This window comes from Lithobates pipiens, unplaced genomic scaffold (genome assembly GCF_037356315.1).
Source record: "Lithobates pipiens isolate NorthernLeopardFrog02 unplaced genomic scaffold, aLitPip1_a1.2 Scaffold_3, whole genome shotgun sequence".
NCBI lineage: Eukaryota > Metazoa > Chordata > Amphibia > Anura > Ranidae > Lithobates > Lithobates pipiens.
Window position 1 is genome coordinate 228,361,747 of NW_027507790.1, and position 14,997 is coordinate 228,376,743.

General features: G+C 42.6%; 1 protein-coding gene across 3 annotated transcripts in view; it reads right to left on the minus strand.

Annotated features, from left to right (window-relative positions):
• SPEF2 (sperm flagellar 2) overlaps window positions 1-14,997 on the minus strand; it is a 231,501-nt gene that overhangs the window by 73,941 nt on the left and 142,563 nt on the right. For all 3 annotated transcript variants that reach the window (XM_077462869.1, XM_077462868.1, XM_077462871.1), the window contains exons 16-19: window positions 13,915-14,168; window positions 11,044-11,122; window positions 7,350-7,504; window positions 4,335-4,508 (exon numbers count right to left, since the gene is read on the minus strand). In XM_077462869.1, coding sequence (XP_077318995.1) covers window positions 4,335-4,508; window positions 7,350-7,504; window positions 11,044-11,122; window positions 13,915-14,168 — 662 coding nt within the window. The remainder of the gene's footprint in view (window positions 1-4,334; window positions 4,509-7,349; window positions 7,505-11,043; window positions 11,123-13,914; window positions 14,169-14,997) is intronic.

Genomic DNA, 14,997 nt, shown 5'->3' on the forward strand with positions numbered 1-14,997 from the left:
TCCTAAAACATACATTAACTCTCCACCAAGCAAACTCTGTTACCACCCTTGATCGTTAATACAATAAATCTTTAAAATTACAGGTAATGAAGGGCTTTGAATGGTGGAGAGTTATAGTGTCATGAAAAAGTATTCACACCCCTAGAAATTTTCCACATTTTGTCATACAACCAAAAACGTAAATGTATTTTATTGGGATTTTATGTGATTGCCAAGCACAGTGGTTAATTTCAAGGGGTGTATTGACATGTTTTGCTTCTCATTTATGATAAAGCACATGATGAGTTATCAACTGCAAATGCCATTTTTACTTTTGATATAAACGCCTAGGTAGAATTTATTTGCTATCAAAGCATATCCATCATATAGTCAATTATAGTCAATATAGTCAATAATATAGTCAAATAATCAATTAGTACACCTTGGCAGCCTTTGTTTACCTGTATCGTATAATTCCATAAAGAAGTAGTGAACAGCATAACTGTTGTCAGTATTATTATAAACTTTAATGGTAAATGCCAATGGTTATCCTCGCCAGTCTCTGCTCCCCCTGTGGCACATTTTGCCTATAAAATAGGCTCCATTGTAGAGACATCTAAGAATAAGCCTATTTAATGGGTGAGATGCGTGAGAGGGGAGGTTGAGACCAGTGAGGATCACCATTTACCTTTTTCTATAAATGGTTTGCATGATAACAATGGCAACAGTTGTGCTCTTCACTACCGCCTTAGGGAGATGGACCTCTGCAGTCATGGCACTTGGAGCTGCAGTTGCAGATACAAAGCAGTACTCCTTTGTGGAATCAACGTGCATTGGCGCCCCTGACCAGGAGCAAATGGATTTTTAAGTGGAACTTTAGACATCATTTAAAAGAAAACCCACTGAGCCCCACTGACCCTTCATGTTTAAAATAAGACTATTTTCTCAATGGTGTGGTCTAAGCAAATTGTACATTCTGCAATGACCCTGACTGCTGTAGCACTTTTGTCCATGTCCTTGTGCAGGCAGTGTATCCAGCTGTAAAGAACACACCATGCTATATACAGTTCAAGCACTATTCTTTATTGGCTAGCCCAGCATAAAGACATTAGACTTGGGATATTGGAGTTTAGCGGTAAAAGATGTAGGGATTTTAAGTAAGATATGGTTGGCACTTAACTAAAAAAGCATTGCCACCCCCCCCCCCCCCCCCATTCTCTGCAATGCCATTGGTAAGAGATACATTTGTATGATGCATTACATGAAAACAAAATCCATATTTTTCTCTGCCCTCTTACTATATATCCTACTGTTTTGTCCAAAGCTACAGGTTCTCTTGTGCGAAATGTGGCCTCAAACAAAGCCATTTACAGTGTTCCAGCATAAGTGCGTTGTGCAGAAATTTTACAATGTAGGAAATCAATCAGCTTTTAGAAAACTGGGTATATCACTAAATACAGCATTGCCAGCTGTTGTAAACACTGAACAAAACACGACAATGGACCATGCTAGAGAACTACAATTGAATATGACTAGCTCGAACCTCAGAAGGATAACACAGCAGTCTTGATAAACAAAGGTCATGATACACTCAATGTCGTTTCTATAACCTCCAAAGATATATTATCTTTAGTCAAGTAGACATAGATACCTCCAAATGAAACCTTTTCACCATAAACACACTGTACAATCAGCAAAGACAGGACAGGAGGTCTAGCTGCACGCTGATTGAAATATTAACACTGAAGATATGATACAAGATGGTTTGTAACCAGATTTATTTAGTACTTTTGGAAAGGAACAGAGGGTGGGAGATATGGTCTCCCTGCCGGACACAGTCTGACCCCGGTTGGGGTGTCGAGGGGGACCAGACTATATCCCTACCCTGGTCCTCGACTGTTAATATGGTACATGCAACCTGAATCTATCGAAAACCAAGCTCATATTTCCTCCCCTACGTGCCCCTTCCCCTGACTTCTCTGTCAAGATCAATGGCACAACTATCAGTCCATCCCCACATGCCAGGGTGCTAGGGGTAACCCTAGACTGTGAACTGTCCTTTCAGGCCCACATCCAATCCCTGTCCAAATCATGTCACCTTAGCCTCCGCAACATCTCTAGAAAACGCCCCTTTTTCACCAATGACACCACCAAGCTTCTAATTCACTCCCTGGCCATCTCTTGCCTTAACTACTGCAACTCCCTCCTCATTGGATTACCTTTACATACACTACCCCCCCTTCAATCCATAATGAATGCCGCTGCAAGACTCATCCACCTTACCAACCATTCAGTGTCCTCCACCACCCTCTGCCAATCCCTGCACTGGCTTCCACTCACCCAACGAATAAAATTCAAAGTACTAACAATAATTTACAAAGCCATCCACAACTCTGCCCCCAGCTACATCACTAACCTAGAACCAAAATACCAACCAAGCCGCTCTCTTCAGTCCTCCCAAGACATCGTGCTCTGTAGCTCCCCTGTCACCTCCTCCAATGCTCGTCTACGGGATTTCTCCAGAGCTTCTCCCATCCTTTGGAACTCCCTACTCCAATCTGTCCGACTGTCCCCTAATCTATTCATCTTTAGACGATCCCTGAAAACCCTTCTCTTCAAAGAAGTCTATCCTGCTTCTAACACGGTTTTACTTCCTCCATCAGCTCATCTCCCCGCAGCTATTACCTTTTGTATCAATTGACCCTCCCTCCTAGATTGTAAGCTCTAGCGAGCAGGGCCCTCCAATTCCTCTTGTACCAAATTGTAATGTATCTGTAATGTCTGCCTTCATTTTGTTAAGCGCTGCGCAAACTGTTGGCGCTATATAAATCCTGTATAATAATAATAATACACGCTGTTTAAAAGGTCCGCTTATATATACCTACACCCTATTGTACCAATTGTATCTAACCATGTTCTTTGCTCATTAGAGGATATCAATGTCTGCTGATATTTACAATTGTTCTTATGGTGTATGATCTCTGTTACTTATAAACCTTTCAATAAGCATTATTGAAATAAAAATAGAAAAAAACACGGAAATGGGGTTGATTTACTAAAGGAAAATAGACTATGCACTTTGCAAGTGCATTTGCTCCAGAGCTTAGTAAATGAGGGAAAGCTCTGCTGACTGGACCATCAGCCAATCATATGCAAGCAACATTTTTTTTTTCCTTTGCATGTGATTGGGCATTCTTTGCAAAGCAAAGTTTCACCTCATTTACCGAACTCTTAAGCAACTGAGCTTGCAAAGTGCACAGTCTGTTGGTCTTTAGCAAATCAACCCCAATGTGTATACTCAAACGACTGTTGCTTTCTAAAGTGCAATTAGCCCAATTAACACAATAATACTTCTGATCCTTGTACCAATTATCCTTATCAGACAAACTTTTCTTAAAGCCTAAAATGATGCACCCCTTTCTTCCCAGTACTAGTTCCTATGCAATCAAAGAAGATTGCATAGGAACTAGTACTGGGAAGAAAGGGGTGCAGAATTTTTTCCAGTCCTGCCTATATAGGGTATAAAAGGTTTTCCTGCCTACATATGTATTACAAGTTCTGCATGGTTTAATCTATGAATCTTACATAATTATTAAGATTTATTTTAAACTTCCAATTAAAGTCCAGTGCTGAGGGATGGATTATCTACAGTATGTACACTATATTCAAGTTAACATATAATCAAAAATAAAACCATAAAAACTGCAGAAAAAATAGCTTGCTGATGTTTTTAGTTTAGGGGAATAGACAATATGATTTAATAGATACAAGATAAAGACCTCTCCAAACGCAAAAGTCTTATAAAAAAAAAAAAAGAAGGACTTAGCATGCTAGGAGAGTGGACATGAGTTTGACATGGTGGAGAGTTCTTTAATAGAGCTGCAGCAGAAAAGAAATATTGTACATATTTTCAAGATGTGAAAAGAAATTAGAAAAGAAAAAGATATTTTGATCTTTGAGGTTATACAGGAGGGCACAGAAGTCTTATGGTAAAGAAGTTTCATTATACAATTAATTTCTGAAGGATATCAGGACCCAGTGTGTAGAGAAGCACAGAGGGAAGCATAGATGGTTCACCGGTAGGTGGAGTTTAGGAAAGAATAGGAAGGACAGGGAATTCTCCGATCCTTTTTTAGGATAGAAATACAGTTCTTAAGAAGTGTTCCATGTTCTACTGGGTATATCACAACCCCAGTAAGTTATGATGTATTGCATGAAAAAATAAACCACCATGCTGAGCTTCAGGATATGACAAGACACCAGCAGATGTGGTAATTGTTAATTTTAAAAGGAAGGTTGGAAGGAAAAACATTTCCAGAGATAAATCTTCAATTATTTAAGAGAAGTCACAGGACCTTTGGGTGACTTAGATCTTCCCTTTCCTTTTTTTGCAGATTTCTGTTTTTCAGAAGACGAAGGACGTGGTTCTTTGATGGTCTCTGGAGGGGGAGTGGGAGGTGGAGGTGGAGAGGGAGCTGGTGGCGTGACTGGCAATGGTGGAATCTCTTCCTTCTTCTCAGCCTCTTTATCTGTAGATCACATACAATAAATAAAAACAGGACATCACAAATATGGAATTAGAATGCTAAAGAAAGGAGGCAATAAAGACCCTGACTTGTTTTACCAACTGTCAGTGTTTTAACTGGCACTTTTCTCCAGAAAGTGACGGGAAAAGGTTGGCAGTTAAAAACATGGCTGTGACGAGTGCCTGCTACAGTGTGTTCGGGTGGCACGGCAGGGGGGCGGGCCTGATGGAGGCGGTACCTGAGCATGCTGTGTGATGTCATGGTGCAAGGAAGCCGAACAGAGTGGCTGGAGCCTCGTGTGGCAGTTTGCATGACTGGAGCAAGGCACGTAGGGAGTGGGACTGTCAATGCTGTTTGGACTGGATTGGACTGAAGGGACCACCTGGCATGTAGAGAGACTCAGGAGGGGACGTGTCATGTCGATGAGGTGTCATCATCATCTGTGCTGCTGCACACTGCCGTCAGTGTCACTGTGAGAGTCAATTTCATGTGTGTGCCTGTCCAGTCTAATGTCTTGCCCTCCTGAGTCCTTTCCCTAAGCTACTTAACCCCTGATTCCCCCTACTGCCCAGGTTTGCCCCTGTGTTGCCCCCACCTGCCCCACAGTGCTGCTGGCTTCCTTCCTCTCCTCCCAGCTGCTGCAGGGGATGTTTCAAGATGGAGAATGGGGGAAGGGACTGGTAAATATGTAATTTACCAGCTCCCTCCTTTTCTAAATGAACACACTCACTGTGCTCATTTATAAACAAAGCATAGTAAACTGTGTTTACTATGCTTCAGATTGTGAATGAGCAGGGAGCCACTCAGCACAGAGCGCTTCCCATTCATTCACTGTCCTTTGCAGCTGTGGCTGCAGAGAAAGGCATGCGTGTTTAAGCTTTGGGGTGCACACCGTAATGCAATAGGCTGCGCACACCTATGACTACAACACTGCTACTACTGCCATATGGGCCATGGCCCAGGTAAACTGGTATATATGATAGTAGACAATTCACAATATGAATGTGACTTTCAGTAAATGGTATCAAATGTTATTCTAACACACAGGTAACAAGCAGAGAAGCTGGGAGTGAAATGAGAATTATAAAATCTTATTTTCAGAGTCTATTGATTTGGCATTTTTCTGTACATAGTTTCCTAAAAAGGAATCACAGCACCCTGCTCTGGTACTCCTATCAAGTAAGCTGTGTCATGGTTATGCAATAGACTTGGTCTGCTTACCTGTTTCCATGTGTTCATCTCTAGAGACCAGCCGACCCTCACCTGACTGCTTTTGTAATCCATCCTCTGGCATGACTCCACCCTAGCTCCTATCAGAGAACTCTATATTAACCTGTGCACTGCAGGCCATCCCTGCTGATCAACCATTGTGTATTCCTTTGTGTGTTTAGCTTCCTGTTACCTGCCGTGTGCTCTTCTGTTGTTCCGTTACCGACTTTGGGGTGTCTTTGACTATCCCTGTTTGCCTGTGATCCTGACCTTTTGGCGTGTCCCTGACTATTCCTGTCTGCTTGTGGCCCCGACCTTGGCTTTGTCCCTCACCATCCCTATCCTCCTGTTGCCTACTGTGGGTGCGAGCTGGGGGACCCTGGGGGTCGCGACCTGGAGCCAGTTGCAGTCAAGTCCATCCTCACCACTCGAGGCTCTGGTGAACACCTGCTGGCTCTTAGACTCCGCGCCCCAGGGAATCTTACGCTCTAACCCCGGTGGGACCTGTCTCCCGTCCGCAGCAGTCAGCCGTAGGGTCCACAACCTTGTGGTGCACTCCTGATCCCTACGGTGTGCATCTGTCACCTCGCCTCAAGGTGACCTGACAAGCTGGCTCTTGGGAGGAGTTATGAAAAAAATAATACACCTAATAAGGGGGGACCCGTCATACAGGGCGCAGGGGGCACCACCCCCCTAATCCACATGCCCGGCCCCTAATCAACTTGCATGGCACGCCAGATGCATGGATTTCAGTGTTTTTTTTTCTTAAGTACATGATTACAGACTGAGGCTCTAATTGGCTTCAAAAAAGGGTGGGCTTAGGGGGCGCAGAGCACTGTGCCCACCCAGTTGTGTGACTTTAGCGAATTTATTTTCATTAATGTTTTCCTGCTTCTCCTCCCGGCCAATCAGGAAGTGGGTCCAGAGACCCGATTGGCCAGGAAGTCTTAGGACTCCTGGCTAATCGGGTCTCAGGACTCACTTCCTGTTCGGCCGGGAGGAGAAGCAATGGCCCGGCTCTCCCCTCTGCAAGCTGCAGTAGGTGGAGGGGCAGCTTCCAGGAGTTCTACCCCGGATCTAGCACCACCTTCTAAGGCAAGGACATGGATGGCCTCTTTCCCATCTCATCCATCCCAACTAGTGGGAGTGGGCCAGGGGCAGCTTTCAGGAGCTTGCACCACCTCCGATCACCGTCCAATCGCTGCCTTCCTGTGCAGAGAGGGGGTGGCAGTTGTGCAAGTGAGGGGGGCAGATTTGTTTGCCCCCCCAAAAAAAAAATATTGAGCAGGTGAGCCACTGCACCTAATGGAAAGATGTCACTCTGGAGGAGTGGATATCCTAGGCAGGCTAAATTTGCATGTGATGTGAGGCTGAGCCTCCATGATTGAAAGAACTAAAACTGAATGAAAGTGCCAGGCACAGAAAGACTGGGGAGGAAAGCTCTAGTCATTGATGTTAGATGTCACCCAGCCAGAAAATTAGGTGAGTTGTATCTGACTTGCTGCAATTTCTAATGCACACTATGAAAAGATCACAGCAAGCAGTCAAAGAGTAAGCAATTTTAGTACACGAGAGGAGCCTGTACAAATGTGCAAGACTGAAGACAGAGCTGGAGCTTAGCTTTAAACACTGTACCTTTATTCTGCTTATTGTAGAGAGCTGTTAAAAATACATTCTCCATTGACTGGTATAAAGTGTCCTCCTCCACTTCTCCATCTACTTTGACTAGGAGATTCTGCAGTGAAAACCATGCCTCTAGTTTCTGCCAATTGTCAAGGAATCCTGTAATTCTAAAAAATCAACAATATTTAAGTTTGTTGCCACACAAAGACATAACTGTAATCACCCCCCCCCCCCCCCCCCCCCCACGGCACATCTCTATGTATTAATATGCAGAGCAAGTAACGGGAACATATTAAAACTGATTATGCACAAAACAGTAAGGAGTAGTCAACCAAAAGCTGGGATTTTCCATCTCTTTAAAATAACCTAGTAAAATGAATTGTCATGGACAGATGAGAATTGCTTGTTATGGGCTGGGGACCGGAGGATCTTGAGGATCTGAACAGTCAGACAGTTGCATGGATCCTCAAGATCAGAAATGGTAGGTGTGAGCCTATGAAAGGTAAAGTGCTTGTTTTTTTACATGAAACCCAACAAGGAAGTTTGAGTTTCCATTCAAGACATTCCCAGATTTTCAGAACTCAGGTTTTCCTTACAAGCAAAAGTTGGAGAGGTGATAGGCTAGAGAAGAGGAATTTCAGAATTGTAAGGCCCTTTGCACATCAGGCGGGCTCCTATAAGGTCAGTAGGAGATCTGTACACTGATCCCTTGCTGATTAGATCATGCAAGTGGATGACATGGACTGAGCCCACTCTGCTCTATGGAATGGCAGGTGTAAACAGACTCCAGTGTTTGCTTACACCCGACTTCCCCCCTAGATAGAGGGAGACAGATCCCCTTCAGTTTCTTTTTTAGCAGACCTGATTGGATTGGAGATAGACAGGTGTAAATGGACATAGGGGTGAATGGCGGGTCTGATCAGGTCCACCGATATAACTGAAAGGCAAACCTAATCAGACCTTTTGTGTAAAAGAGGCCTAAGTGAACAACATAGACAACAAAAAGGTCAGGGGAGGTGTCGTTCTGGCAGAGGGGTAATACAAGTGCAAGATGGGTAGTAGATACATGAACAACAGGACCCTTGGGAGAATGGTTGTGGCCAGGAGCCATGAGAATCAAGGCAAGAAAAATAGGATTTTTTTACACTGGAATATTCTTTTTTTGGAGTTCATGGAGGGAAGTCTAAAAATTCTAATGCCTCGTACACATGATCAGACTTTCCGACAACAAAACCATGGAACTTTGTCCAAAGGGCGTTGGCTCAAACTTAGCTTGCATACACACGGCCACACAAATGTTGGCCAACAAATACGAACGTAGTGACGTTCTACGTTGTTTTTCAGCTCTTTAGCGACACCCTTTGGGCTTCTTCTGCTAATTTTGTGTTAGTAGATGTTTGGTGAGTGTTGATTTGCGCTTTTCTTTTTGTGCTTTTCAGTTTGCATTTTTCATTTTGTGCATTTCAGTTTGTTTCTGAATGCCCGTTCGTCAACCAGACATGTTGCGGAATCAGAGGAGATAACGTGTTATTTATTATTGGCCTTGGAGTTATTGCTTTGACATTATTTTTTTGATTAAATAATGATTTGATTTGGTATATTTTCTATATTTTTGGATGCATATAATGCACTTTTTGGTTAAGTTCTATTGGCAGATAGCATGTCTAATGTTATTTGTTTTCTTTTTCTAATGCACAATAAAAAAATTGTGGAGAATAATACTTGGCTATGTGTTTTACTTCAAATTACATTTTGGGAGTAGGCAGTTACATTTAAAAAAATACAAAGTAAAATTGACAACGGACACCAACATAGTTGTATCTTTGATCTTAAAAACTACGGGATAATGGTGTTGTGTTAACTTGCCAAAAAAAAATAAATAAATAAATAAATAATATTATCTTGATATCACTAGAAAAAAAAAAGCCTTTCAAAATTTGTTTGCAATAACTCCATCAGTGTCAGCAAAGCAGCTTTATTATTATCCCATTAGAAGAAGGGAATGTGCGATGCATTTCGAGATTTCATAATTTGCCACGTCACGAATGTTAATTCTCCATTACGAATGCTAGTTTACAAGACCGTCCTTGCTTCCGAGCATGCGTGTTTGTGCTTTGGACTTTTCTCTCATGGACTTGTGTACACACGCTCGGAAAATCCGACAAAAGACATTTGTTGGTGGAAAATTTGAAAACCTGCTAGCCAACATTTGTTGGAGGAAAATCCGACAAAAAGTGTCAGATGGAGCATACATACAATCGGATTTTCCGCCAACAGCCTGACATTGAACATTTCCCGTTGGAAAATCTGATCGTGTGTATGGGACTTAAGAAGTCCTGTGTCCCTCAATGGACAGTAAAGAAGGGTAGGGATCAGAACAGAAAGCAGAATCCAAAAATCGGGTTGTAGGCACCACTGTAGGCAGTTTTATTTAAATTTTATTTTAATTTATTCCACTTAAGCCTCATACACACGATCGGACTTTGTACAAACTTTCCCATGGATTTTTGTACAAAGGGCGTCAGCCGTGAACTTGTATTGCATACACACAGCAGGAATTTTTCCGCGAACTCTTACCAAATCACGTGGTTTTTCTGCTCTTTACTGCCACCTTTGGTCAACTTCTGTACAGTATTGTCTGATCTTTTGCATTGGTTCTGAGCATGCGTGTTTGTACTTTGTACAAAACTGCTATGGTTTTCTGTACACAGGATCGGACTTTCCTCCATCGGACTTTTGTTGCCGGAAACTTTGTCCGTTCGCACAGCCAACAAAAGTCCGATGAAAAAGTTTGTCTGATGGAGCATACACACGGACGGATGTTGCCTTAAAACAGCTAATTTGCATGTTTGTTGTCAAAAAGTCAGATAGTGTGTATGGGCATTTACATTGGGACATAAACAAGCTGTACTGAGCTCTTTGCTTGGATGGACTGTGAACGACACATGGGTCAGAAAACTGAGCAGCAACCTTCCAAAAAAAAAATAAAAAATTATAATAAATAAAATGTGTGGAGTTTTTACATCAGCAGGTATGTAACTTGTACTCATGCTACTTACTGTAAGCATTGCAGTTTTCTTGTGGCCGCACATTTACTTTACGTCCCAGCGTCCTTTTAATAGGGTCTGCATGCCCAGGGGTCAGCAAGGATCGGCAATCACGTGACCACTGTAATTAGTTGTCACAGTGGCCACATGATTGGGAGTCAGTCCTGCAGGCTATTGATAGTGAAGTGTCTGACAGCTCGGTCTCTTTGCTGGCAACCCAATCTCAGCACAGAAACATTGGCCACCCAGTGACACATATGCAGCATGTGGGCATTAAAGCCGATCTTTTGATGCAACACATATGTGTTACACGGGTGCCAACATGTTACCTTTGCCCTTTCTTCAAACTCTTTACTGTTCTTTACTGCCATATGGAGGCACTAAAGTTGGCCTATTATTCACGGGCCGAATTTTGCATTGTATGGCAGCTGGTCTGACAAAAGGCATCCATCTAGCTGGCTTCTGTTGGACGTGCATGCTGTAAAACCAGCAGCCAACTGGCTCCCAATCAGTGCTCTCAGCCAATGGCTAAGAGTGCTGATCAGGGGTGGGGGGGGGGGGAGGCTGTGGGGGGGGGGGGATTTTTTCGTTAATCCGGCTGGGTTGTACGGAAAAAAAAACTAGAGGTGTGTACGGGCTTAAGCGGGGTGTCTACTTACCTGTGCTGGATCTGATCCAGTTTCTGTCCGTGGTCCTCGCCATTAGAACCTGCTGCATTGGATGGGTCATCTCTTTGACCTGTGGAGACGTTAAAAATCTAAATAACAAAATACTGAGAAAGAGAAATAAATCATACGATCTCCAGAAGACATGCAAAGTTTCCTTCTTTCGCAATATATGAAACACATTCTGTAAGAACCGTATACAGTTTTGCTCTGAAATATATTTTTTTTCATTATATCTGTTTAAGCAAAGTTCCAGATATCTAGGGCTTTTCTGTGTTTTGTGAATTCTGCAGTTATATCTCAAGCAGTGTCATCAGCCGTGCCCTGTTTAATTCAGCAGACCACAGAATACCCTCCATGCTATGGAGACGAGGAGAGGGGGTATTTTTTTAGTACAAACACACTTCCTGTCTTTGACTCCACCTACACCATATTAATGCACAAAAAAATACACATTTGATGTTCAATATAGATTTATTGGGAGCTGTAAAACAGTAATGCCACGTACAAACGATCAGAATTTTGGCCGGAGAAAGCTCTGATGGTTTTCCCGACGGAATACCGACGGGATTTTGCTCAAGCTGTCTTGCATACACAAGGTCACACCAAATTCCGACCGTCAAGAACGCGGTGACGTACAACACGTACGACGGGACTAGAAAAAAGAAGTTCAATAGCCAATAGCTTTCGTCCTGTAGTTGAATCTGAGCATGGGTGAGTTTTTGCGTGCCAGAATTGCATACACGCGATCGGAATTTCCGTTGGGAAAATTGAGAACCTGCTCTCAATCTTTTGCTGGGGGAAATTTGGCCAGCAAAATTCCGATGTAGCATACACGTGGTCACATTTTCCGACGAAAACCTCTCATCAGTCTTTTGCTGGCCGAAATTCCGATCGTGTGTACGCGGCATTATAATTTTATTTAAATTGCTCTTCTGACACAGTTTTTTTTTTTATTCAGAACCAATCAGGGCTGTGCAGACACAGACTCACACTACTAGAGAGCATACAGTACATGAGAGTAATAGGAGCCCCTCCAGAGGTTCTCTCCCTGCAAATACCACAGAACAGGGAAACATCATGTGACCACACAACAGTGCTGCAGGAAAAAGGTATTTTGAAAATGTAAAACAGCGCTGTTCCCTTACACTGTTAAACTTCAAGTGGTTATACTGGGATGATGGCAGGCATCATCCTTGCACCATTTTTTAGAGCTGACAGTTGGCTCCCTTGTAAAAGCAGTCCTAAGGCCTAACTAGCCACTGGATTGCTTTTAGAAGCAACAAAAACTCCCACTGCGAGTCCCGATCGACCAGCCGGCGCTTCCGCCAGCTGATCGGAGGGCCGAATAAAGACCGGATCAGCTTTGTTCGGCTCTCGTGCCATTTTCAAAAATCAAAAGCATTCGAACATACAGATCTTGGTGTGAGCAAAGGCTTTTAAGGGCAGAGGAGGGATCTGGGGTTTTATAAACCCCAGACCCCTTCATAAAGCGTACCTGTCACATGCCTATTGCTGTCACAAAGGATTTACATTCCTTGGGACAGTAATAAAAGTGATCAAAAAAAATAAAGTGACAGTGTAAAAATAAAATGAAATAAATAAATATTATATATATTTTTAAACTGCCTCTGTTCCTCCGTGCAAAGGAGAATGCACGCGTAGGACTCGCACGCACGCACACAACGATCTTTCCACACATCAGGTCAGATCATGGGCAGTAATTCTAGCACCAGACCTCCTGCGTAAATATAGTGATAACCTGTAAAGGCTTTCAAAGCATCGCTTATGGATAGTAAAATGTATGCCATTTGTCACCACTGCATGAGTGTGTGCAATTTTAAAGCATGACATGTTTGGTATCTATTTACTTGTTGGAATATCATCTTTTATATGTTACCAAAACATTGGGTTATGTATAGTGCTTTTTTTTTGCATTCAAATTTTGAAAAGTGTATTTCTTCCCAAAAAATTGCATTTGAAAAAAACACTGCGCAAATGCCATTTGACATAAAAAATTGCAAAACCCACCATCTTATTCTCTGGGGCCCTCTGGTTTAGAAATTATAAAAACTAATTTTCTAGCAAAAATACAGATTTTTACATGTAAAAAAAGTGTTAGAAAAGGGCTGTGGATGAAAAAAACAAACATAAAACAATACACAGTGGCACAATATATGTATGATTTATGCAAATGACTTATGGCAATTAACACTTGTCTGTTTAGTATCACTTAAAGAGGAAAAAAAGCCTGGACATAAATTAAAGTAACTTCCCTCTCCCAATCAACATTGATTATTGTTAATCCTCATGCTGCTAGCATGAGTACATAGAGAAGAAGGTCAATTCTATTTACTTGTTTTATACTTGTTTTTTTCACTTCCTGGTTTCCTGCCTAGGCAAATGTGGCCATGCATCCCAGGAGTCTTCAGAAGGGGAGGAGAGGCGGAGAGTTATCTCAGCTAAGTACACGCTCTTGTAAGCATACTTAAGTTAAGGGCAGGAAGTAAATGCTACATGAATCATTTGCCCTTACTCAAGATGGCCACAGACAGAAATGCTAGCTATGGGGTGATTTTCAAAGCGATTTCTCAGCAAAATAAAGCATGGAGACATGGATGGATGGATGGGAGGGGGTTTGCTTTGAATAATAAAAAATAATTAAATAGCGTTTTTGGTTTGCGGTGCTCAGATGCAGTGAAGATCTGCTAGGTAAGCTGCAATAGATGTACTGTAAAACTGAATGGGAACCCTACACTGCAGAGAAGTGAAAGACTTCAGTCAGAGGTTTCACCACCTATCATGATTGGTTAGATAGCTGCCCAATGTGACCAAGTTTATTTTTATTCTTACCAGCCATCTTACCATAAAACGCTGCAGAACGCTGTAATACTACATTGTCTGAAATGTCTATTAAGGCAACAAAGTCAAACGCTGGAGAAGGAGGCGGAGGATCCTGCGGGCCGGCCGGATCTTTGACTAGAGTTGACGTTTTCTTCTTGTTTCTTGTTGCCATTTTGTCCGGGTCAAATCCTGTAAGAGCTTTCTCTACCAGTTTTGCCTGATTCAAAGTAGCTGGGAAGCCATCTATGACCCATCCAGAGTTTGCTGGAATTTTACTAAACAAAAAGCAAAAATAGACATATATAAAGTGAATCTGTAATCCAATTTACACTTTTAAAAGGAAAAGTGCAGTCTAGTAGGGAGCACTATTTAACTTTTTTTAAACGAGAAGGTCATCTTCTCTGTGCCTGACACTGGCTTGACTTAGTTGCTATAGGCACACTTTTTCCTACCTCTTCATGTAATTAAAGTGTTCGTGATGTCTTGTTAAAAAAAATAAAAAATATGTTATACTTACCTGCTCTGTGCAGTTGGCTTTGCACAGAGCAGCCCGGATCCTCCTCTTCTCGGGTCCCTCTTTGGTGCTCCTGCCCCCCCCCCTCCTGTCAAATGCCCACACAGAAAGCATTTTGCTATGGGGGCGCCCAAGCCAAACCACAGCTCCCTGTGTTCCTTCAGACACGGAGACCCGACCCGGCCCTGCCCCCTCTCTGCTTTGAATGGCTAACTGACTTTGATTGACAGCCACAGGAGCCAATGGCACTGCTGCTGTGTCTCAGCCAATCAGGAGGAGAGTCCCGGGTGGCTAAGACACTCCTGGACATCGCTGGAGAGAGATCGGACTTAGGTATATAATTAGGGGGTGCTGCAGAGGCTGCTACACACAGAAGGATTTTTTTATCTTAATGCATAGAATGTCAAATGGTTTGTGCAAATGGAAGCATCTCTTACTGGAGATAGGGATTGTGGGTGGGGCTAAGCTCTGAAGTCTGGGAAGATTAAGTCCTTAGTGATAAGATGAAATGGTAGGTGTTCTGTAATTGGACCAGGGGAGAAGATCATGAGCTTTCTACAGCCTTGTCCATTCACAGAAATCCTTATATT